Consider the following 24,290-nt stretch of genomic DNA (forward strand, 5'->3'; position numbering starts at 1 on the left):
GGCTTCCCTTTCCCCATCTGTAAGATGGGGATAATAATATTTATCCATTTGTACAGTGCTGAGGTCCTTGATATATAAAAATGCAAGGTTATTATTAGTAGTAGTAATGTTATAGAGAGAGAACAAACAGCTTAGAAGCCCTGTATTTACTTTCTAGGAAAAATAATGGATTCTGACTTTATTTGCATAGTTGTTTAATTTATTTCCTTACACATTTTCTACCACAGCTCCCTGTATGATATTGTAAAATAATGAAATCTAAAGACACTATGGATTATTATATTGGTATGTATGCAATGTTTAATGTAAAGTGGCTTCATGCAGAGAACTGAAATGAGACACAGATGATTCATTTACACATTTATTTACTAGCCTGCTTATTCTGTCAGACTGAAATGGAGAACAATGCCATTCATTTTACAGACATTTGACATAAATCAAACAGGTATTTTGATGTTGAACAATTGTACAGACTACCACATGCATATTAATATGTTGATTGGTTCAGAAATATTTAGTTGATTAGCAAAATCTAGTATAGCAACAAAAAAAATCACATTTTCTTTTTTATGAGGTTAAAATGCAGCTGATATGGAGACATTGATACAAATACCATTAAATGTGAGAAGTTATTATACTAATGACGTAAGGTGGGGAGCTGAAAAAAGTAAACTATTATTAAATGGTATTGTCTGCGAAAGAAATGAAATCAAAATATTTCTAGTAAATATAATAATAATGAAACAAAGCATGTTTGATGCAATTACCATTGCAAAATGCCCTATGTTATAATTCCCAACTGCACCCCAAGACAAGCAACATGTGAAGCAAAAGCAGCAAATTCTCCCACAAGTCTTGGGCATTTTGTAAAGGCAGATGATTGAGGTTAGACAAGACATATCACATGATGTCTTTCTCGTCTAGTGACGGTTTTTTGTAAAGAAAGAGATATGTTGCTAACAGAGCGTTTTACAATGAAATGCTGCTAATCCTGTAAAATGGAACAAGGTGAGGACATTACTATTGTGCTGAGAGAACTTGAAAAAATACAGTTGTGCTTTTTTTTTTCTGCAGCATTCAGACCATTCACAAAAGAATACAAAATAAAATTCATTAAACTCAGTAAAACTATTTATAGTACATGTTCCTGTACCTAATACAATAAATAACTTATAAAGATGAAATAATACATATTTTAGTTTATATTTGCAATGATCTTAAAATAATAGGTTATGTAGTCAACTCTCAACTTCTTTGTACACTAATCCTTAAATGTTTCATTTTATGTGCATGACACCCCTTAACTTTAACAGGAGTTAGATGGCTAAAACTCTGCATAACTCTTTGAAAATACAAAGGTATAAATCCAAAACTCTGCCCCTACCAAACGTGCCCTTGATTGTCCCACAACAGCCTTTTTTATTTTTCCATTTTGCAACATGTGATAGAAACTGTTTGGTTTGCCTAAAGTCACAATAAGTTGCCCAATTCTTCAGTTTTACACAGGCAAAACTCCCATTGGCTTCCTTCCTAGAGACTGCACCTAACTCCCATTGGGCCTAAATATTTTTGAGGATCTGGGGCCAACATATTTTGTTTTCTGAACTTCTAGCTCAAGTATCAGTATAAAATACATGTACTTCCCTTTGTAATTGTACAAAAGTAAATGTCATTTTTTGCTACATTTCAGATGGGCAAAAATATACAGTCCAAGGGCCTGATTCTCCACCACTTTGTGTAGCCGTTTATACTTGTGAAAAGTAGGTGTAATGCACCTCAGGCCTGAGTCTGCTCTCATTCACATCAGTGTAAACGAAAAGTTAGTCTAATGAAGACAAGGAGGTTACATGCTAAATGTATAGCCACCCCAGGATGCAGTCACCTGCCCACTCCATTAGCTCCACCACTAACCTACCATACCAACTCGGTAACATTTCGCACTCAGTTTGCATGGGTAAATGACTACTGAAGGTGCAAAGTACTGGAGAATCAGGCCTGAAGTACCAATATCGACTGTCACATGATCAAACCATTAGCTACATGGGCTTCCTCAGTTCGCTTCACTTGGAATAACTAGGAATGCAGGTGGTGAGAATTTCACTTTCGCAAATGGTCAAATCCAGCTTTTCTTACCCACAAGTAGTCCCACTGATTTCAAATTGTGCAATTTGCATGAGTAAGAGGTGCAGGACCAGTGAAGGACTGCAGGATTGGCTATATCCCTGAAAAGTGATGGTTGGTATTCAGATATCTTTCCAGATAGAGCGGTAAGACTGTCTTCAGTGTCTATACTGCAATTAAACATTTGTGGCTGGCCTGTGTCAGTTGATTTGGACTGGCAGGGCTTGGGCTGCTGGGCTGTAAAACTGCAGTAGACGTTTGGGCTTGAGCAGGAGCCCAGGAAGAGAAGAGTGAGGGAGGATTTTATACCAGCCTTCAACTACCTGAAGGGGGGTTCCAAAGAGGATGGAGCTAGCCTGTTCTCATTGATGGCAGATGACAGAACAAGGAGCAATTGTTTCAAGTTGCAGTGGGGGAGGTAGGTTGAATATTAGGAAAAGCTATTTCACTAGGAGGGTGGTGAAGCACTGGAATGGGTTACCTAGGAAGGTGGTGGAATCTCCATCCTTAGAGATTTTAAGGCCCAGTTTTACAAAGCCCTGGCTGGGATGATTTAGTTGGAGACTGGTCCTGCTTTGAGTAGGGGGTTGGACTAGATGACCTCCTGAGGTCTCTTCCAATCCTAATCTTCTATGATTCTATGATCCTATGAGGGGGCAGGGTCCCAGAGCCCAGATGTCTACACCACAGTTTTACAGCTCCACCGCCTGAACCCCATGAGCTCAAGTCAGCTGACATGGGCCAGCCTCAGGTGTTTAATTGCAGCGTAGATATACAAGTGTCCTTTGAAGACACTGTAATTTAGGATACTCATTTTGTTTTAGTGTTCATGCTGAGCCTTGGTCTTCCTTCTGATTACTGTGTGTCTTCCATTGAAGTTAATGGAGGATCTAAGTGTTACTTGAGGGTAAAATTTAGCCCAATGAAATTAATAGCCCAGACCACTCTTTTGTTCAGCCAGAGATTTTATGAGTGTTTACATTAACCGTAAGAGTACAGACAATGCTTAGAGTGATGAAACATCACTATTAAATTTAATTAGCAGGTTTGGGCAGCATAATGTTTATTTTGAATTAGGTGAACTAATTAGTATTGTGTTCTCTGGAAAATTTTAATTAAGAAGATCAGTATTCATTGGTGTGTTAGTCCCCAACTCTACAAAGGGATCAGCATGGTCCTCAATTAGCCCTCATAAAGGAAATTAAATACCAAAATAATCATTAAAGTAATAATAAAGGGCCATATGGTACCACTGATGTTTTAGAAGAAATCCTCATTGAAGCTAATGGGTAATCTTGCTTAAATCAGTGGGTCATTTCCCAAAGGTATTATTTACACTCCCAGCAGAGGAAACACACAGACATGTCTGTTACTCCACCCTTGACTCACCCCTTTGTACTAGTATTACATCTCATATGGTATAACCATGTTCTTTGGGCTGAGATCAGTGTTCAAGAAGCCATCATGCGATGCAACCAGTATTACCAACTTCGCCTAGTATCTAATCTCTGTTCCCTAAGCAAAGTGATGAAGAAGCTGGGAAAGAGTCACCTCCAAGAACATTTGACCTGCATTAGAATCCTAGATCCTTTTCAACTAGGGTTTAGACCATACACTGTACTGAGATGGCTTAGGTTGATGATTTCCTCTAGTCCATGGACAAGGGACAAACATCCATACTTATGCTGCATGATTTCTCAATAACTTTCAACAGTCAACTAAAAATTGCTTCTAGTATGCCAGAAAGACCTGTTACGGATGAGCAAATCCACTGAGCTTCTTAGAATGAACATAGAGGGTGGTGATGGGAAACTGTATCTTTGCTGCCACAGGCCTCACTTGGGCAGTGTTGCGAGACTCGCCTATCTTATTCAAAATGTATGTAAAACTGTTTGGGGAGAGCGTGTGACATATAGCCTCAAATACCAATAGCTAGAGATGGCATCCAGCACTGCTTGTCCCTCAGATCAAATGATAACAATGCCACCTCCTATTTACCCTGCACCTAAAAGAGATTAATGTCAGGATGAAAAGCTGCTATCTGAAGCTAACCTCTGAGGAAACGAAATCATGGAATCATAGAATTGGAAGGGACCTCAAGAGGTCATCTAGTCCAGTCCCAGGCACTCAAGGCAGGACTAAGTATTATCTAGACCATCCCTGACAGCTGTTTGTCCAACCTGCTCTTAAAAATTCCCAATGATGGAGATTCCACAACCTCCCTAGGCAGTTTATTCCAGTGCTTAACCACTTTGATACTTAGGAAGTTTTTCCTAATGTCCAACCTAAATCGTCCTTGCTGCAATTTAAGCTCATTGCTTCAGTGGGAAAGCAAGTCTCTTTGAAAATCTACCCAAAACCTGCACATCAGCCTCAGGTGAGTGGATCTACCAGCACCAATCTTATAAACAATCAATAGCCTTGGAATCATCCTGGCATTTTTACTGCTCCGATATGCACAAATAGCAATTAAAGCCTTTCAGAAACACCAGCCTCTATTTATCCCTTTGCCCCAGCCTACTGTATGCTGATTTTGCCATAGTTATATACTGCTCGACTGCTACAATGCATGTGTTAACAGGAAATGAGGGCAACAGCTTTGAAAGAGCTCTGTCCGGTTCAAAGTGTGGCAAGTATCCCAGTGTTCTGGACACTATAGTGGTTCATCATTACAGTGGTTCACCAATAGAGGATGAAATTTAACTCTCTTCTATGAGAGATTACACTGAGCATGAATCTTCCTGTTCACAAGACAAAATGCAAGACTTCACCCTTCATGGTAAATTTCCTTAATAAATAAATAATAATGAATTTCTCTATATATTTGCACAGCCGTATCTGCCATTTGGGGGTAATGGGAGGAGAACCAAAGCGACTTTACTGTGAGTTTATTTTTCAGAAAAGTGTTCAAATATTATAATAAGCATGGTGTAAATGCCCAGGTAGACAGACCAGGTAGATGGAGACATAATTCACTGTTTTGAGACTCTCAATGAAGAACCATAGGAACTGCTGTACAAGCACTGTAGGAGAGTTAGGGTCAGAATTAGAGCCTTAATGCTATATTTCATATCCATATTTTCTCATTATATATGTATAAGACCAACAGATATATTTTTTTTTAATTGACAACATGCCTTGTTGACTTACAGTTTCTTTGCCTTTCTTCTCCTTTATTGCATTTTCACTTCCTGATGGACTTGGGCTGGCTACTGTAAGACAGCCTCTTTCTGCCATTGTTTCATTTACAATGTTTTACACAATCAAATCTTTTCATTGCCATCAAAGCCAAGATTGTGCATTAGTGAAAATAAACATGTAATCAATTAGGGTGGGAGCCTCTATCAGGCCAACCTGCAACTTTCCCCATTGACTTTGCTTGCAGTTTGACCTGATAATGACAACAGAACTGAGCCCTTGTGGCAAAGCTATTTTAAAAAGGCAGTAGCATAAGCAGTTAATGAACTACTATGCAAGCACAAGAACTTCAAAGTTCAAACTAGTTTAAATTCAATATTCCATGAAATTCTTAAAGAGTCTAAACATTGTATTCAGAATTCTCTCATTTCTAATTCATTTTGCTTGTAAACATAATTAATTTCTATTTCTATTTCTATTTTCACTTATATATTTGGGATTTAGTTTCAGGATAAACATAATTTCCAATAGACATAAAGAATCTTAAACAAGCTTCTGATCCATGTTTATACAAAACAACCATTAAAACATGCCAGTGTTTTTAATCTAGAAGAAACCAGATGATATCTATTGTTAATAGGAATTAAGAAACCAATTACTGCTTTGATTTAAAGATTTGAAACAAAAATACAAGGTTTTAGATACATATTTTTGCTTATGTAGTATGGCAGTAGAAATAAATAGCTGTTCAACTCAGTTGCTTTGGTGTTGTATCAGATGGCAAACCACCTCTTTAACTTTAGCAATGTTTGACTTCTAAGCCCAATTGTGAAATGAGAATGCAGTGCATTACATTGCTGCATCAGCATAAGGGTTCACACGTTCTATAAAATGAAGTTTAAAAGGCTTTTTGTGTTTATTGAAAAGGTGTAGTTGCTTTACACAAATTGTGTAGTGCAATAATTTTATTCTCCATATTATATTCTTAAGACCATATGTTTCCCATATAACCATAATTTGCCATATGTATTTACTTTGCATTTTGTGCAATATATTACTTTCTGCCCCTCCTCTGGAACAGTGTCATTTAAACAATCAGAAAATGTTCTGATTGATATGTAAATCTCTTTTAAACATGTAAGTTTGGCTAAAACATGGAAAATGAATTACAACTTTGATTCAGTATTTTGAAATCAGTGTAAAAATGTAAAAAATACTCTTTGCCTATGTTTCAAAATCATCTTAATGAATGATCTTCATGTTCTAGGGATGCCAAGAGCCAGACTCCAGTTTCAGTTGCCCGGGTGTGCATGTAAATCTGGAGTAACCAGAGTACCAGAGTCGCTCTGTTTATACTAGTATAGAATCTGGCCCCAAAACTCTAAAAGATCTCCTTCTATTGTAATATATGGCAAATGGGAGCAGAATTGGGTCTGAAATGGCTCAGAAATCTCAGCAAAGCAGAAAAAAATGTAGGTCAAGTAGTTTTGCAAAATTTTAAAAGGATTAATTTTACTGAATCAAATCACCCAGGACCATGCTTCTGATGTATTCTCTGTTGGAGGAAGAGACAGGCCCAGTCCTGCAGCCTTTACTCTGGTCAATATTTTAATTTGGAGTTTTGCATGAGTTAGGTATTCAGGATTGGGCCCCTTGTTTCTAGGCTAGGCTGGAAATGCCCACTGTGCAAGCCTGTGTTCCTGGAAATACAATTCAGCATGATCAACACTGTGCTACGTGAACTAGACTATCATAAAAAAACATTTCTAAAGCCTGATCCTTCTTCCCTCAAGATTTCTAAAATTACTATGACCGTTATTAATGAGAACTACATTGGCTTTGCCTGTTCAATTGCAAGCTTCTGTGCTTCTTTGAAAATGTTTCAAATATGATGGCTAATGAGGGCCCGGTCTTGTGATCTTTACTCAGTCAAAGCTCTCACTGACTTTACTCGGGGCCAAATCTCAAAGTCCTTACTTTGGTTTTATTCAGTCCTTATTTGGCCAAACTCCCATTGGTTTCAATGGGAATTTGCCTGCACAAGGCATGAGGGCTTGATTCTACACCCACTGAGTTCTCAATGACTTTACTAGGAGCAGAATTAGGCTTTGATAAAGGACTGATTTAACTCAGCGCAAATTTAAGGATTAAAGCTCCAATGAGCGCCACATGGTCAGACTCCTGCTCCTGTACAGAAAGCCACTAACTTCAAAGGGGTTCTGACCATGTTCAGAGGTCCACCTGTGTGGAGAACATTGTGGCATCAGAACCGCAGACCTCAGGATTTGCCTGAACAGAGTCATTAACTTGAATGGGAGTTTTCCCTAGGTTAAGACTAAAGGACTGGGCTCCATTTGGACAAAACCTGGTTTTCATTTCGTTGGCTAGAACCTAAAGGCAGATCAAATAGAATTGTGTAATTTCATAAAACTGTACATAGAATATGGACCGACCAACACTTTAGGCATATAAAATGGACTGGCATTTAGTCTTAGTCATTGAAAATATCTACCAGTAAACAATACAAATAAATATACAAGATTCACGACTAGAAAACATTCAAGAGATCATTTTTGGAACAGTGAAACAAATGGTTGAAAAGTGTTCAGCAGAGTGCCATAGAAATAGGTAAAATTATATGTAGCAATAGGGTTACCTGGACTGCAACTAAGTAGAGAAAGTGCATTTTTATTTTGAGAATTAATGACCAGACACTGATTGGGAGAAATGACATCGTATGCCAAGGTTTCAAATCACACAAGAAACACTTGGACTCATTTTGGTAAAAAAAATGTCCTTAAAAGACCAAAAATTAAAGATTTTTCTATTTTAAACCAAGGAACTATGCTGTGCTTATTATTTGGTCCAGCCAATTGAACAGGTATTTGGGGTTCTATCTTGCAGCCCTTACATGGGTGAGACCTGAATAAGCTCTGCATGATCAGCTCTGTAGTCTTTTGGGGAAGGCAGCTTTGTAACAAAAATGTCCTCTCTTCTAAGAGAAGCACATCATGGACTGGATTGTCCCACTCACTTAGGAGAGGGGCAACTCTGTTAAGTGAATGAAAGCACACGGCTGGATCCTCAGCTTCTGTAAATTGGCCAAGCTCCACTGAAATAAAGAGACCTATGCTGATTTATACCAGCTCTCTACCTCAAGCACTTTTATGGCTCCCATTACCACAGTATGTCAGAGCCTCACAAGCTTTAATATATTTTTTATTACAATACCCCTGTGAGAATTGTTCTTCCCATTTTACAGATGGGGAACTGAGATACAGAGGGGCTAAGTGACTTGCCTAAAGTCACACAGGAAGTTTGTAGTAGAACAAGGTATTGAACCTGGGTCTCTCAAGTACAAGACTACCTTCCTAACCACTGGAAAATCCTTCATCTCAGGTAAGAAGCTGGCCCACACCATAGCAAGACCACTGTCAGTAAGAAGGGAATCAGGCTCTATATTTCTGAAGTAATCAGAGGAAAATATCAAAATGAAATTATTTGTTTTTCACAAGGAAAAATATTGGCTAGTTTACATTATTGTGAATCTGCTTATTCATCAGACATATGGGGATTTATGAACTGAAAAAATCTACTAGATGAAGCATGTATTTACAAAGATTTATTGGTTCTTTAGTACATGTAATATTGGTACTTGATAAGAAAAAATGAATAGCTTCATTCACGCAGGAGCTTCATGGGTGCATTATAAGCTAGGTTTGGGTTCAGCATCTTTCTTTCCCAAGGCTGAGACAGAGCTCAAGTACACCCTAAAAATAAAGATGCTTTGGCATTGGGGGGAATGGGATGGCTGATATTTTTCCTTTAATTAAATGCTTTTTTTCTGTTGATCCATGTAGTGGCAATGGCAACAGCCTTCAAAATAACTGCTCCTCTGACCTCCAGCTGGAACATGGGCACCAAAGTTAAAGAGAAAAGAGAATTGTAAGTTAAAGGGGGAAAATGCTAAAAAAAGGGCCCTCAGGAGATCATCAAATAAAACAAAAGAAAGAAAAAAATTCTTCAGCAAAAGTAAGAATTGAAAAGAATTGTTTTGAGAGTGAGAAGTCCTTGGATATAAACTGTTTCATTCTTGATGGCCATTTGGCCCTATTTATTGCCACAGCAATAATTGTATGGTTTGTATTCTTATTTGATGGTGGGGCATTGTTATAAATTAGGAAATTTTGGCAGTGCTTATATAAAATATCAAATGCTTCAATTCTGGTCATTAAATCTTTTCTTTTTCTCAAGAATCCTTCATTTAAATTACAAATGCAACAACAAAGTTTGTGCAAATAAAAAATGATTTACAGCACAGATAAACTAAAAATACTGTAGTCCCTTAAATAAACAGATATACTCATGAGCTTTTTAACAGAAAGCAAGATATGTGAGATGCTTTAAGCAGAAGTTGCAATTTTGCAACATAAGTCTGTACAAATCCTCCAGGCAATGTGCTGTGAAGGAAGTACCTGTGTCCCAGGAAACTTGATGTCCACAGATCCTTGAAAACAGTAGCTCTCCCCCCAACCCCAAACTATTTACAAATATATTCATTTTGCAAGCTCAAAGCACCTTGTTTCACATCATTATGAATGCATGCATTGACTTTTAATCCTTTCACGTGCAAATTCTAAAAGTCATTGTAACCAAGAGAAAAAAAAAGTTCAGAGTTTAAAATCTGTCTACAATCATAAAGTGAAAGGACCAAAAATGTCAGACTTTGCAGAACACTGGCTCCTAATAGAGCTCTCTTTATTTTACTCACTGTTCTTGAGTCATTTTTTTCTCCCCTTTTGTTTGTTTGTTACAAAAAGCAATCTTGGAATTCTTTGCTTAAACAGTACGTAAACTAAACAACTCTTCATGCCATGCAAAAATAACAATTTTATGCACTTTTTTTTGTTTTTGTTTTGAGGCTTCCATGTTTTAGTTCACAGGCATTTGTAACTGTGGTTTTAAGAAGAGTTTTTTTTATTGCTTTTGTGACTAGTCACATGCTGGTTTCACGTGTGGGACAATAACCAGGTTCTCCTGGATTTGAATGAATTTCTGGGGCAAATAAATGGTTTTCCATTTTGTAACTTTCTTGGTTACTGCCCTTCTTTACTTCACTCCCAGCATGGTAAATGTCTTGAGTACAGTTGTGGCCCATGCTTTTGGGTGAAGAAGAGCTGACTCTTGGCTTGTCTGTTAAATTGGTGCCATCATTGTGTTTGTCCCCAAAGCAATTTGTTTTGATATCCTGCTGCTTTTCGTGTTTCACACCAGTGATCTCCATGAAGTCTTCTTCTTCTTCAGTGTCTATTTCAGTAAAGCTTCTCTTCTCCTTTGAAGGGAAAGTGAAAAGCTTTTGTTTGGGAAATAGAGGGGATGATCCTTTAGGAGGTCCCTGGCAAAGCATCGAGGCATCAGCACCCAGCATGATGGGTCTTTCACCTTGGGGTGAATTCTCTTCTAAAAGAATGGTGCTAATATGCTGAGATGTAGTCTGTGTAAAGTCTGCTCCTGCTGTTACTGGCAATGGCCTCACAGTGCTTGGTGGAGTTTGTGGAGCACTGCCTCTGTTTTCCTTAAAGTTAACTTTAAGGGATCTAGGTTTTAATGGATTGTTACCTTTTAGAGAACTTTTGGGGCTTTCCATGGCACTGTCAAAACGCAAATGACCATGCAGGACAGTTTGGGAGCCACAACCATCATTGTTTGCAGCAGTGTCAATTGGCTTATAGTCAAAAGTGACATCTCTAGGGGCAAACGTTTTCTCTCTTGTGAGTGATACAAATTGAGAACTCTTTGTTCTTTGGTTGTCCTCTAGATTAACAGAGTCACTCGGGAATCTCATTTGCAGGTGAGAGCCAAGGTAAGGAGGAAGGGGTGACCTTTCTGTTTCTGTGAAGTCAGTTGCACAACTGGTGAAGCTATCAATACTAGATGTGCTTCTCATGTCTGTTATTACATCTGTATGTCCAGCTGGCAACTGATCTCTCTGCCCAGTAACCTCTTCCATTTCTATTTCTTCCTCATACTCAGGTGGTTTTACTGGCTGATCTTGGTAGCCAGCATTAAGATTAAGCTGAGACTGAGTTTTAGTAATTTCATTATATAACATCTCTAGTTTTTGAGCACTCAGGTGTTGTGGGCTAGAAGCAGCAGCAGCATTATTCAATTGCTCATGGGAGCCCTGCTGACTAACTTCCTGATATTTGTTCTCAAAAGACTTATTTGAACTTGTTTCAGACATTGTCCTTCTGGCCCACTTCCACCTGCTTGGAGATAGGTGTTTATCATCAGGTGTATCCTTTGAATTGGCTGGATTGCCGGGCTTTCGTGTGTCCACTGCTACATCAATGAGTTCCATACTGCGTGCAAAAGCATCTTTCAGGTTCATGGAGACAATGCTTCCATTTCTTTTAGCTCGCTCAAGGGCCTCTCTTCTTTTAATGGCCTTTTCCTGCCGTTTTTGCTCCTTGTAAAACTCAGAGAAGTTATTCACAATGATTGGTATGGGCAGGGCTATTACCAGCACTCCAGCAATGCAACACAGCCCTCCAACTATTTTTCCGAGTAGAGTCTTAGGATAAATGTCACCATATCCTACAGTGGTCATAGTGATGGTAGCCCACCAAAACGATGCAGGGATACTGGTAAACTTTGTAGCATCTTCATCCTTTTCAGCAAAAAACACAAGGCTGGAAAAGATCATTATTCCCATTGCTAAAAATAATATCAACAAACCCAATTCATTGTAACTCCGCCTGAGAGTGAAACCTAAAGACTGAAGGCCTGTTGAATGCCTGGCAAGTTTAAGGATCCTTAGTATCCTCATAATACGAAATATCTGAACCACACGCCTGACGTTTTGGAACTGCAGCACACTTTTGTTGGACTCTGTGAGGAAAATGGTGACATAATATGGCAAAATGGCCAGTAAATCAATCACATTTAATGGACCTTTGAAGAACTTCCATTTATTTGGTGAGGACAGGAAACGCAGAAGGTACTCCATAGTAAACCAAGCAATACACACAGCTTCAACATGTGCTAACTGGGGGTTGTCATTTGGTTGTCCAAATTCATCTATTTCTTGAAGCTCAGGTAGTGTGTTGAGAGACAGAGCAATGGTTGACAGAACGATGAACAGAATGGATACAATGGCCAAAATCTGTAAAACAAAATAAACAAGGCTCTGGTTAGCAAACCATCCTGGAAGCTAAAAGCAAAGGTATTTGTAAGTGGTTGCTTGTATTCTTTTAAAAAATGTGTTATGTGCTCCGAATAAAGTAAAAATTATCTAAAATTTTTCTTTTCTTTTTCTTTTTCTTTTATTTGATTTTCACAAAGGAAAACTCTAGATTTACCCACACCAAGTCAAATACTGCTTCTCTTACTGACTCCAGAGGGTCTACTTATGAGTAAGGTAAGCATGATTTGGCCTACAATTTTAAAATAAAAAGGTTGGTGATACTCATTAATACAAATTAACTCTACAGGCAAAGAATACAAAATGCCACAGTTTCTGTAATTACGTTAAACATTCATCTTTTAGCATTCAGCATTAAATGTAATTATTTTAAACCTTACCCACTGGTGAGAAACTGAACGGCTGATTGTGATGGGGTGTATGACCCCACGTTGGGCTTGAAGGGGTTAAAGGGCTGTACTGGGCCCGGATAGCCCCACCTCTCCAGACCTGCAGCGCATGCTCCAACTGAAGAAGGAGTTGAAAAGGGAGCAACCCAGATCAGAAGGAGGGAGGCTGGGGAGGAGGACAGACTTTCCATGGAGGTTCTTGACAAGGATGCCAGAGAAGCCTTCCAGAGGGAGAAAGACTATGTGTTGAGCCTGGTTGCGCCTAATGGTTTTGGTTGCCTTTTCTTTTTGCCTCATTCAGACTGGAGGAGAAAGACAGACAGGAGGAAGTGACCCACGGAGGGTAACTCACAAGGCACCTTCAGGGGCCAGACATGGTTAACCCTCCTAGGGTCATGGGTCAGAGCCTGGTTGAATGAGTGGGTCCAAGCTCCGCTGCCAATGACCCCTATTACAGGAGAGACATAGACCTCCTTCCACTTCAGTGCACCTCTGATTAAGAGAAGGACTGGACTGCAAATCCTACTCACAGAGAGGATGGCGCTCTGGATGGTAAACACTAGGCCACCTGACCCCACCAAACACCCTATTAAACTGATAAACATGTTCTGAAATTAATCATTCAGTTTAGTTAATTTAATAAGTCATAGTGCACACATCTCTCATTTCATCACATATAAAATCAAACATCCAGTTTTAAACTAGAAAAGTCTAAACAAGGAAAGAAAAAGAAATGCCTTAAGAGCCTGATCCTGCACCACTGTGATGCCTAAGACAGTTTGGGCGCACTTAAAGAATGAAGGAAAGGGCCCTTTGATTAGGCAAAAGCTTGGTTGAGAAGTAAAACCTTATACAGTAGCCTGAAGGCAAACAAAATCAGGTTCTCACAGATCATTGTATGGAACAAGTTCCACAGATTGTTACCTTTTACAAAAAATGCCTTGACCTCAGTTTAAGGAGAAACATTTTGCCATTAATTTTAACGGGAAACAGGCATTTCAATGTCTTGTAGCTTTCATTTTGTCAGGAATATCTGACATTTCCCTTCAGATAGCTAGCATTATGATAAAAGAACAGAATATATTACAGAATTTAATGGTTTTAGCATTTAGTTCAATTATTTGTAAGATAAAGGAATATGGGCAGCCTTGAAATTATTTATGAAAGTTTAACAGTTATGAGAAACAAATCTATAGAAGTACTTTATTTGGAAAAGCATATTTTTTTAAAAAAAGCCATAAGTAACTCAAGGTTTCCATTAGAAGTACTAATGTTAATTATTTTCTACTTTACTATTTAATTGATGCTCAGTCAAAGAGCATTTGTTCTCATTTCTCAGAAATGGTTAATTTTTAAAAATATCTTTTGATGATTGGTGTTCTTCCAAAGACACAATAAGGCATCCAGAAGTGCTCTAATATACAAAAAAATGTGGAGTGCAATATAGCAATATATAAATCTGTCCTACATATGACAGCTGACTCACTGACCCCAACAGAAATAACAGAGGTAGGGGGCCATTGGCTTGGGCTAGCTCATACTTTGAGAGGTACACCAGTCTTTTCAAGTCAGGCTGTAACTTATAGCAGTCTCAGCTCTCTAAACAAACAAAAAAGGCCACAGAGGTCTGAGAGTCATTCCCAGATATAATCCCCATTTTTTTTCAACTCAGAATAATGTAGAATAAACATACAAAGTAGAACCCATCACCCATGCTTTGGAGTAACCCAGACAGGTATGCTTCTCTCCAAAGTCTTTCCTATCAACCCTCTTCCTTCTGAAGAGAACCATTTATATTAGGACAATAAAAGCCATCTACTTGTGCTCAGTGAATCCTGAACAATCTCATTTGGTCTTCCTTCTACCAACAGTCCAAGCAGAGGGAGGAAAGAAGCTGTGCTCTAATTGACCTGGGCTGTATGTGTCATTACACCTCTATTTAGGCATTGCTAGGGGCCTTTTCTTAATAGAAAATCATCCCACTACCCATTCAGGGAAAAGAAGTGAACATTAGCAAACTGCTACAGGATGTCAAGAGAACATGAAAGGGATAACATTGCATAGCATTGCATAGGTACCAATAAGTGATCCTGGAACTGAAATCCTTCATGGCCTGAGGTCAGTTATCAAAGGAATGGATTCCCAAGTAAATCATATTGCAGCACAACCACTCACTCAACTGTGAGACATGCCCCATCTATGTTAGAATATCAGGTTTCACTGTGTAAAGGTCTGAAGCCTACATAAAGCCTGGGATATTGCACATACCTCAGCATCCTAGAATAACATTGTTGTAGCTTGCACATCCTTGGGTTCTATAAAATATTTAATAACACTATAATTTTATTTTAAAAATGTGAAGGAAAAATAAATACATAATCAATGTGGCCAAGGTAGGAACTGTGAAGTTGTTAACAACATGCACTGTGCAACTGGGAGCTACTGTCAGCCAAACTGACTGCTTCCTCATTTCAGCCTGTCGCAGTATATAAAGAGTAGTATATGAAATAGCCAGGTAGTACAGGACAGAGTTATACTGAGATAATAAAATCATGAAAGCAGCATTTGTCTAATTTGTCATCAGACCTGGCTTTAGTTAGGGGATGCTGGCCAGGATACAGGGGTTATTTCATGCACTTTTCAAAATGTGCAGTAGGACTGGAGAATGGAAGATCTCATCTGAGGAATGGGTGATTCTGAAGTACAGGGGTATAGGGGTAAAAATCAGGACAGGGGGTTGGGATTAATAGGAGCCTATATAAGAAAAAGCCCCAAATATTGTGACTGTCCCTATAAAATTGGAACATCTGGTCACCCTACTTATAACACTGCACTGCAGTGTTAGCATTACATGCAAGAAAAAACCCTTTTCTAGAACCTGGACACATGACCTTCTTGTCCAGAGAAGAGAGTGCAACTTAGTGAATCAAGGTGATGCTCCCTGTTATCTCTGAGTCATTTATTTTCGGTGCCTGTTGCTAGTAACATGCAAATCCTGTGTTCACCAGGGGTTTCAGTAAGAGTTGAAAATGTACATGGAATGGCAGATTTGCAATATGGTAGAATTATAATTGTCAGCTATATACCTGTTCATATTTTTGAAGGATGTTTAGTGCAAAGGAAATAATTTTGGTTTCCTATAATCATAAAATCATAGAATTGTAGGACTGGAAGGGACCTTGTGAGGTCATCTACTCCATCCCCCTGCACTCATGGCAGGACTATCTAGAATGTCCATGACAGGTGTTTGTCTAACCTATTCTTAATAATCTCCAATGATGGAGATTCCACAACTTCCCTAGGCAATTTATTTGAGTGCTTAGCGACCCTGCCAGTTAGAAATTTTTTCCTAATGTCCAACTTAAACTGCCCTAGCTACAATTTAAGCCCATTGCTTCTTGTCCTATCCTCAGGGATTAATGAGAACAATTTACCTCTCTCCTCCTTGTAACAACCTTTTATGTACTTGAAAACAGTTATCTTGTCCCCTCTCAGTCTCCTCTTCTCCAGACTAAACAAACCCTATTTTTTCCATCTTCCCTCATCAATCATGTTTTCTAGACCTTTAATAATTTTTGTTGCTCTTCTCTGGACTTTCTCCAATTTCCCCACATCTTTCCTGAAATGTGGTGCCCAGAACGGGACACAATACTCCATTTGAGGCCTAATCAGCTTGGAGTAGAGCGGAAGAATTATTTCTTGTGTCTTGCTTACAACACTCCTGATAATACATCCCAGAATGATATTTGCTTTTTTTGCAACAGCATTACACTGTTGACTCATATTTAGCTTGCGATACACTATGACCCCCAGATCCCTTTCCACAGTACTCCTTCCTAGGCAGTCATTTCCCATTTTGTATCCCAATTGATTGTTCCTTCCTAAGTGGAGTACTTTGCACGCAAGAATTTAAAGTTTTTATTTCATTGGGACTTTGCAGTGTAACTAAAACTGTGAATCATTCCACATAGTATGTTTTAATTACAGGGAGTCCTCGGACTTATGATGCCCGATTTACATTGGACGCCATTTATGACGCTTTTCAATTGACTGCCCGTTTTGCCCTTACGATGCTTGTTTCGCTCTTATGATTCTAGATTTGTATAAAGTTTGCTTGAAATCACTTCTTGGTTGTGTTACACTGGTATGGAGCTGGAAGTAGTCACTTCTGATTGGCTTTGAGGCAGCAGGATAGCTTGTTGAGTTTTTATGTTTCTTTGAATGCTGTTTACAAAATACAGTGTACAGTAAATACATTGATGTTGCAGCATTAGTCATCTATAATTCATTTAGTACAAAAATCTGGGTTATTGTGGTGAAAATAGTCTATCAAGCCTTGGTGCAGGAATCAATCCCCCCTTCATACCATTGATTCCTTTGGGAAAAGCGGTTTGGGCTTACAACGTTTCGACTTATGATGCAGTTCTGAGGAATGAATTGTGTTGTAAGTCTGAGAACTCCCTGTATTGCAATTAATTAGATTTTACAAGTCATTAGGCAAAGCCTGGCAGGGGAGCAATAGTAACAGCAGCAACTGTCTACACAAGAAAGGGTTTGCCAGTATCTTCCCAGTGGAGATACAGCTTATACCAGCAGGAATTCTTTTGCTGATATACCTTATACCAACAGCCTGAATAAAATATGCTTTACCAGCAAAATGTATTTTTTGCTGGCATAACTGCACCTACACTAGACCTTCTGCTATGTTGGGTAGGGGTGTGATTTTTTTTACACCCTTACCCAACATACTATGAGGCAAAACTTTTAAGTGTAGACCAGGCCTGATGGAGAGGAGTGAAAGTGAGAGAGGGAACAGCCAAGCCCTTTGAGAAACAATGCCCTAAAGATTCAGAGCTAAGCTGCAGCTAAGCTTATGTGTTGCCTCCTCCAGGCTCCTTTGCCTCATACTATTTAGTGTTGGAGTGATTGCACTGAATTTAGGATTACTGAGGGAAATATCTGAGATATGGCTGGGCCACTTGGCCAAATGCCTAACCAGAATTTTGTGATTAATTAGGAGATCAAGTAACCAACCCACAGAATAAGGTGTCATGTTTAGCATTAAATGAGTAGGTGCCATAAAAAACAAGAGGAACCTGTGAATAGAGACACACGTTTACCATACATTTTATCCTTTTAAAAGGCTTATTCATTTAACATACCCACACGCATTACAGGCACATATTCAAGTTTTCACACACAAACCTCATTATTCTTGAAATTTGCTTTGGTTCTTTCTTACTCCACATTTGACTCTTGGAAAACCTACTCTCTCTCTGAGTAGTTTAGAACAGCAGCACAAAAGACATTTGAAACAGCATGGCAGTTGAACTATAATTCAAGACAAGAAATAGTTTACTTAATTTTTTCTTTCTGTGTTAAAAATGAATATCATCCATCGATAAAGTGTTAATGGCAACTTATACTATTACTGTATTACTGTACAACTTATACAGCTACAAAAATAAAACCTCATTCCGTGTTTTAAATATTTCCTGCTAGGCTAATGTTTCTGAAGTAATGTGTGCACAGAAATTTTTTCTCCCTTAGATCAATACGTAAACCCTGATCGTGCTTCTATTGAAGTGAATAGTAAAACTCCCCCTGATGTCAAAAGTGCAGTATCAGACCCTTAGTGGAATTCTGTAGATACTGAAGCTTCAATATTCTTATGGCAAGAATTAGCAGCAATCTGTAGGAAATTTGATAGATCTCCAATATTAAACTGCCATTAAAAACTGGCTTTGTTCCTAAGCATCTAATTTACTCGAACTCATTGACCATTATTACAACGACATAGAAAAACTTTGTTTTTTTATTATACAAAATCTGAAGATCATTACATAGAAGGGGTACAAAAAGAAAGGAAGAACATAAAGCATAATGTAATAAGCATTCTTGCATTCCTCTCACTCTGCAACAATCCTTTTTATAAAATTACTTCTGAGGTCATTCTCATTAAAACCAAATTATTGCATGAAGTGGTGGAAAGGACACACTAGATCCAAACTGAAATGCAGCCTCTGTGCCAAGAGAAAATTCAGAGCTGAACTGAATCAGTCAGTATAGGAAATCAGCTTAAATTAGTTTAAATTTGCAATTAGATAAAACAAGATTAGCTGTATTATCCCCTTTGATTTGAGTTCCAATTACACATTTTTTGTCTGCATCACACATACAACCATCACATTTGGCATCTTTTTGGGCACAGAGGGAAAGGACCAAATGGGCACAGAAACCAAAACTACCCTTTTATTCTCTGGGCGGGAGTTGATGCACATCGATGGGGGAAGGTTTGGCAAATCTGCACTTCACTGCCCTCCCTGTACTCTTCTGTGGACAGAACTTCAGTTGCCAGCCCTGCTGCAGTTTCACAAGCACTAAAGTATATTCAATTATATTTGTACCAAGAATAATAATTTACAGCCTACAATGTTTGCTTGCAGCTAATGTAAATGCAGGTACAAGTGTGGACCTATGGGCTCCTAAATGTTTTTGTCAGGAAAAGAAGAAAAGCAAACACCAATAGCCCATTATGCTTTTGAAGCATTATTAAAAACTTCTATATTATGAGCAAATGTCTTATAAAGGTGTATTAGGGTGCAGGGAGTCTCTCTCCCTAAGGCATCTGCCCAAGGGTAGGGAAGATATATGCACCCTGGGCTTGATCCAAAGCCCACTGAAATGAATGGAAAACACTGATGTCAACAGGTTTTGGATCAAGCCATTAGGGCCCCACTGAATATTGGGTGGAATGCCCAGATATGCTCCATGGGAGCATGATCAGCTGGTTTATATGCATGGCCCAGCTCCTGGCACAGCATGTATAGATGCTGCTGTTGGCACCTGGTGCTAACAGAAAGGAGCATTCCCAATTGTTTTGTCTCTCAACCCTATGAATCATCCTGTGGGATGGTTCAAGGATGCTCCCCCACACCAGTGTACAACAAAATAGTCAGAGCAGAATTTGACCCCATATGAAGTACAGAGATGACATGAGTTGATTTTATCCCTGCCATGAGCTCTCACAATATGTATGACATGCTGCTGCTGTGTTACTGTGCCTACAAACCATTATTTGTAATGGAACTTTGACAACACAGTTGTAGCAGCACTTTCTTTCCTAAAGTTTCCCTTTTGAAAGTTCACCTCTCTAACATGATCTCTGACTTCAGACTCCTGTGGCAGTCTAAACACAATGAAGGGGAGGAAAATAATTTAACAGAACAACATAAATTTGATCAAACCCACATTACAATTACAGTTAGCACATCTGATGAGACTTTGACAGTGTGTGTAATTACTGAACAGCTTCTCTCTGATACTCATGATCTCTTTCCTTGATGATATTATTTAAATTCATGACCTTTCAAGTTCCACTTTTCCCAAAATCATTGTTTTTTTTTAAAGGACTCAGCTTGAAATTTCTCCATTGACCTTGAAAAGATATTTATTCAGAATACCATGAACTCCCAATGTAGAAGGCCTGCTCATGGGCCGAATCACTTAATGCAGCACTTTTTTGGCACAAAAGTGGTACAGAGGGTCTTTTTACTGACTTTCTGTGCTAGGTGAATGTCAGGGTAAAGGTCAGTCTAGAAGTCCTTATTGAGTCCAAATTCAATGAGAGTTTTGATTAAGGATTTGAAGACTGAATCCATAGACACTCATTCTTTATAACATCCTTAAAGAACATTGTGCATAGTTGCTAGATGTGTGGGAAAAGACCTCTTTCTCTTCTCTACCATTCTCTGTTTCACAACTTCTGTCATATAGCCCCCTATGCTTGGGACAGTTTCTCATTTACTATGTAATAAGAACCATGACCTCTGTTCCTTCAGATCCTTGTTTAGCCTCCAGTTTGTTCACAAAGACTTTCTACACTGATCTCCCCACACATATAATGCTGCATCCTTCTTGTTCATCTTCTTGCCCAATACACCGTATTTGGCTGGACTAGATTTTAAGGGCCAGTTTGCCCCAGTGTAAATTTTAAGCGTCAGGATTTAACAGGAATATGGGCTGGATAGCCCACTTGTGGCTGAATACAAAGGTGGTTTGGTCTGAGATGCTTGCAAGGCAGGTGTGACAGGAAGCAGTCATTCCTGGTCATGTGGATTAAGCCTGGAAGACGGTGAACCAGGAAGTTGCCAGAATCCTTTTGGCCACTGGGGATACTGTGGTCATAAAAAAAAAATCAGGTACAGTGTTCCTGAACTTTACAAGGAAGATGTACACATTTATCAGTCACATGGGCCAATATGTAGTGTAGACAAATTGGAGACTGAATTGGTCAGAGGTAGACATGAGGCAATGAGAGGAATGGGGAGGGGTGGTCAAACTATTCACTGGCACCTCCAGTGGCCAAAACAGGGGCTATGCACCAGAGGTAAACATGAGTGAGAGACCTGGGAGATAACTGCTGGATCTTATTAGCCTGGAGAAAGAAGGGAGGATCTTATGTTTTCAAAGAGTTAAGCACTTTTCATGCGTACTCTCGTTCCCTCTCACAGGGGGAGGGGGAGAGGATTCAGAGGTGGGCTGAATCCAAGTGGTTAGGCAGAAGGGGGTCCAACCCTGAATATTGGTTATTGGGGATCAAGTTAACCCCCACATTAAAATAATGAGTGAATGCAGGTGCAGCCTTCTCCTTTACAATTCATCACTGTCTCTGTTTCATTCTCCTGCATGTCTTGATCAACATATATAACATGTTAAATAGGAAAAAATTCCTATTGAAGTCTTAGTATTGCAGTTAATACTTGAATAATCTATTACAATTATGCCTCACCCTATTAGGATAAAAATAGCTATCAAATCAGCTATGGTAATTTTGATGTTGAATAGTGAACGGCCATCTCAGATGAAGACATGAAATCAACAGAAAACTGACAGGCAGTATTTAATACAGAAGAAATGTTAGTTCATTCTAATAACTGAGGACATGGTCCAAAATCCACTGAGGTCAATAGGAATCTTTCCATGGATATCAGCGGTGTTTGGCTGAAGCGCTGAACATGAATATCACATTATTGACCGATGTAGTATTGATACTAATTTATAATTATAACACAAATTGTTTAATGAATACAATGATTCAATGTAATGCTGATTAAAAGAAAAATAAAATATATTTCTAGCTCAAGTTTATTGGTAATATAAGAGACAAATATAGTTAAAATATAATTTGTCATGTTGCTCCAAAATATATGTAAAAGCAAAAGAGATAAGTTTTAGGAGTGGCATGAAAACCAGCAGTTTCCATTTACAAAGTGTTCACCAGTTCAAGGGTCTTTTTGTTTGTCTTTCATTTGGATTCCATCACTTGCACTTTGGGGTTCAAAAAAACCACCAAGGACTCTGAGAAAAATCAGCCAATGTCGCAGACTTATGCCTGATGTTGAATGAAACAATAAAACTCTCCCTGAAACCTATGGGGGAAAAGTTTACTCAAATTTTTGCCCACATTCACTCAAAAGGTCCACAAATCTTGAAGCCTTTTGATGATCATAGGCTGAGTTTTACTGGTTGGATTTTGTGATGAAAGCTTTTCACAGTTCTACTAATTTGCCAGACTAGACAAAGTTTAGCATTATCATTACCAACAATGTGCTAGACTTTTTGGAACTTCCACATAAACAATGCTGCATAAATTACCATTTCACACTATTGGCAATATTCTGCATTCCTTGCACACCGCAAAAGTCTACTGGCCTTAAGGGCATTTTAGGTGACCAAGGAGTGCTGATTATCCCATGGTGATAATAATGTATCTAGACAAACATATAGAATCAGACTATAACAGAAACATTAAATAGCAATGCTCTATGGAGCTGTCCATGAAGGTGGTGCTGAATAACTTACCATGGCACATTACCAGATATAACACTGAAATTGCATAGTTCCATTCCCATGCCTTGTATAAACATAGTTTTTTTGCTATCATCTCCTTATATAAATGAAGATATGAAAATATACTAGCAATTTATAAGGGTTGTATTGGAGTGAGATTTATTTCTGAGACAGAATATCACTGAACTAGGCTGGAAAATGTCTCTAGAGATGAAATGTTTCTATTTACTGATTGCTGTTAAACAGGTTGTTAGAAATGGCAGGGAAAACAAGACAGAGCCAAACAAGTAGCAGCAAGGAAAAATCAGATAAGAATGATCATTTAGCTGTAATTAATTGTAATATGGTTTGTTGACTAGATAGTATGGGAGTCATCTTATTTGATGTACAAATTTATTTTGACATTCCTCATTTTGATACAGGAAACTTGTAGTTTTTAGCTTTTACTTGAAGCAGAAAATTGGATGTATTTGATTTTATATATATAAATGCTGCCAACACAGATATTCTGTTACTTGGTTCACCTCATAGTGAATGTTATTCACATTTGTTGATATTTTAATGGAGTTTATTTAAAGTTGAAATCTCTTAGGCACTTGAATTTAAATTTGACTTGACATTCACATTTAAGTTCACTGTTAAACCATTCTCATTTAATCAACTTTGCCTATCACTGGCCTTGATTTTCTTGAGGTAACATAATACATGGAGTACAGCTGATCTTCCAAACCGATGACTGCCATTATCTATCAGTCCAATTTTTTTGTTCAACTACATCAGTGGTTCCCAAACTTGTGAAATTTGAGTCCCCCTTCAGGAAAGTGAAACCAGTCATCTCCCCTGGTAACCCGATTATGTATGGTTAAAGGCCTGCCCATCTTAATTCATAATATTCTGCACACACCTTATCAGATAGTCCTTTGCATGCTTTGAGAGGGGCTTGCACCCCCACTTTGGGAAACACTGGTGTAGATAGTCAAATATGATACTTCCTCTTCTTTATTACATGAACTGTCAGACAGTTAATGATACTGACATTTAAAATATCTTTGGCATCTGAGATAACACACCTCAGAGCTGTTGTTACAGGCTCTTTACAAACGTTGGCAGATATTGCCGCATCAGTTACACTCACTTGAGATTTTGAATTTTTTCTCCATGGCCATAGCAGCTAGAGACTTAGTTTTTTAAGAAATTGAGGCTGATAATAGAGAGGTCCACCCGGTCCAGCTAACCCTTTGCCTTCTCAGTGGAGAGGTGGGAGCACGCCCAGACATAGGTACACTGTCTTATATGAAAACTCCAGTCACAATCTGAGGGACTTGCTTTCATCACAGCATCCATGGTCCCACAAGTCTATACAATTTCTTCTAAATAAACACTTTTGTTTTTGGAACCAAAACAATCACAGCAAATTAAGTTTAAAGTTAACCCCTGATATTTATTATTTTTGTTTTACAGCTTCTTGCTTGTGCTAAATACACCAAGCAAAATTCACTTCTGTATAATTCATGTGTTTTATGAGGCTTAATAATTCTATTAATGGCATGATAATCCTACCAAAAATGAGAACATACTGAAAACAT

General features: G+C 38.4%; 1 protein-coding gene across 1 annotated transcript in view; it reads right to left on the bottom strand.

The window, feature by feature from the left end:
- Positions 1-356: 356 nt before the first annotated feature.
- The window catches only part of KCNB2 (potassium voltage-gated channel subfamily B member 2), a 306,435-nt gene continuing 282,501 nt past the window's right edge, over positions 357-24,290 (bottom strand). The window contains exon 3 of the mRNA XM_038392806.2: positions 357-12,424. Within this exon, the coding sequence (XP_038248734.1) occupies positions 10,256-12,424 (2,169 nt within the window). The 3' untranslated portion in view covers positions 357-10,255. The remainder of the gene's footprint in view (positions 12,425-24,290) is intronic.

This window comes from Dermochelys coriacea, chromosome 2 (assembly GCF_009764565.3).
Source record: "Dermochelys coriacea isolate rDerCor1 chromosome 2, rDerCor1.pri.v4, whole genome shotgun sequence".
Classification (NCBI taxonomy): domain Eukaryota; kingdom Metazoa; phylum Chordata; order Testudines; family Dermochelyidae; genus Dermochelys; species Dermochelys coriacea.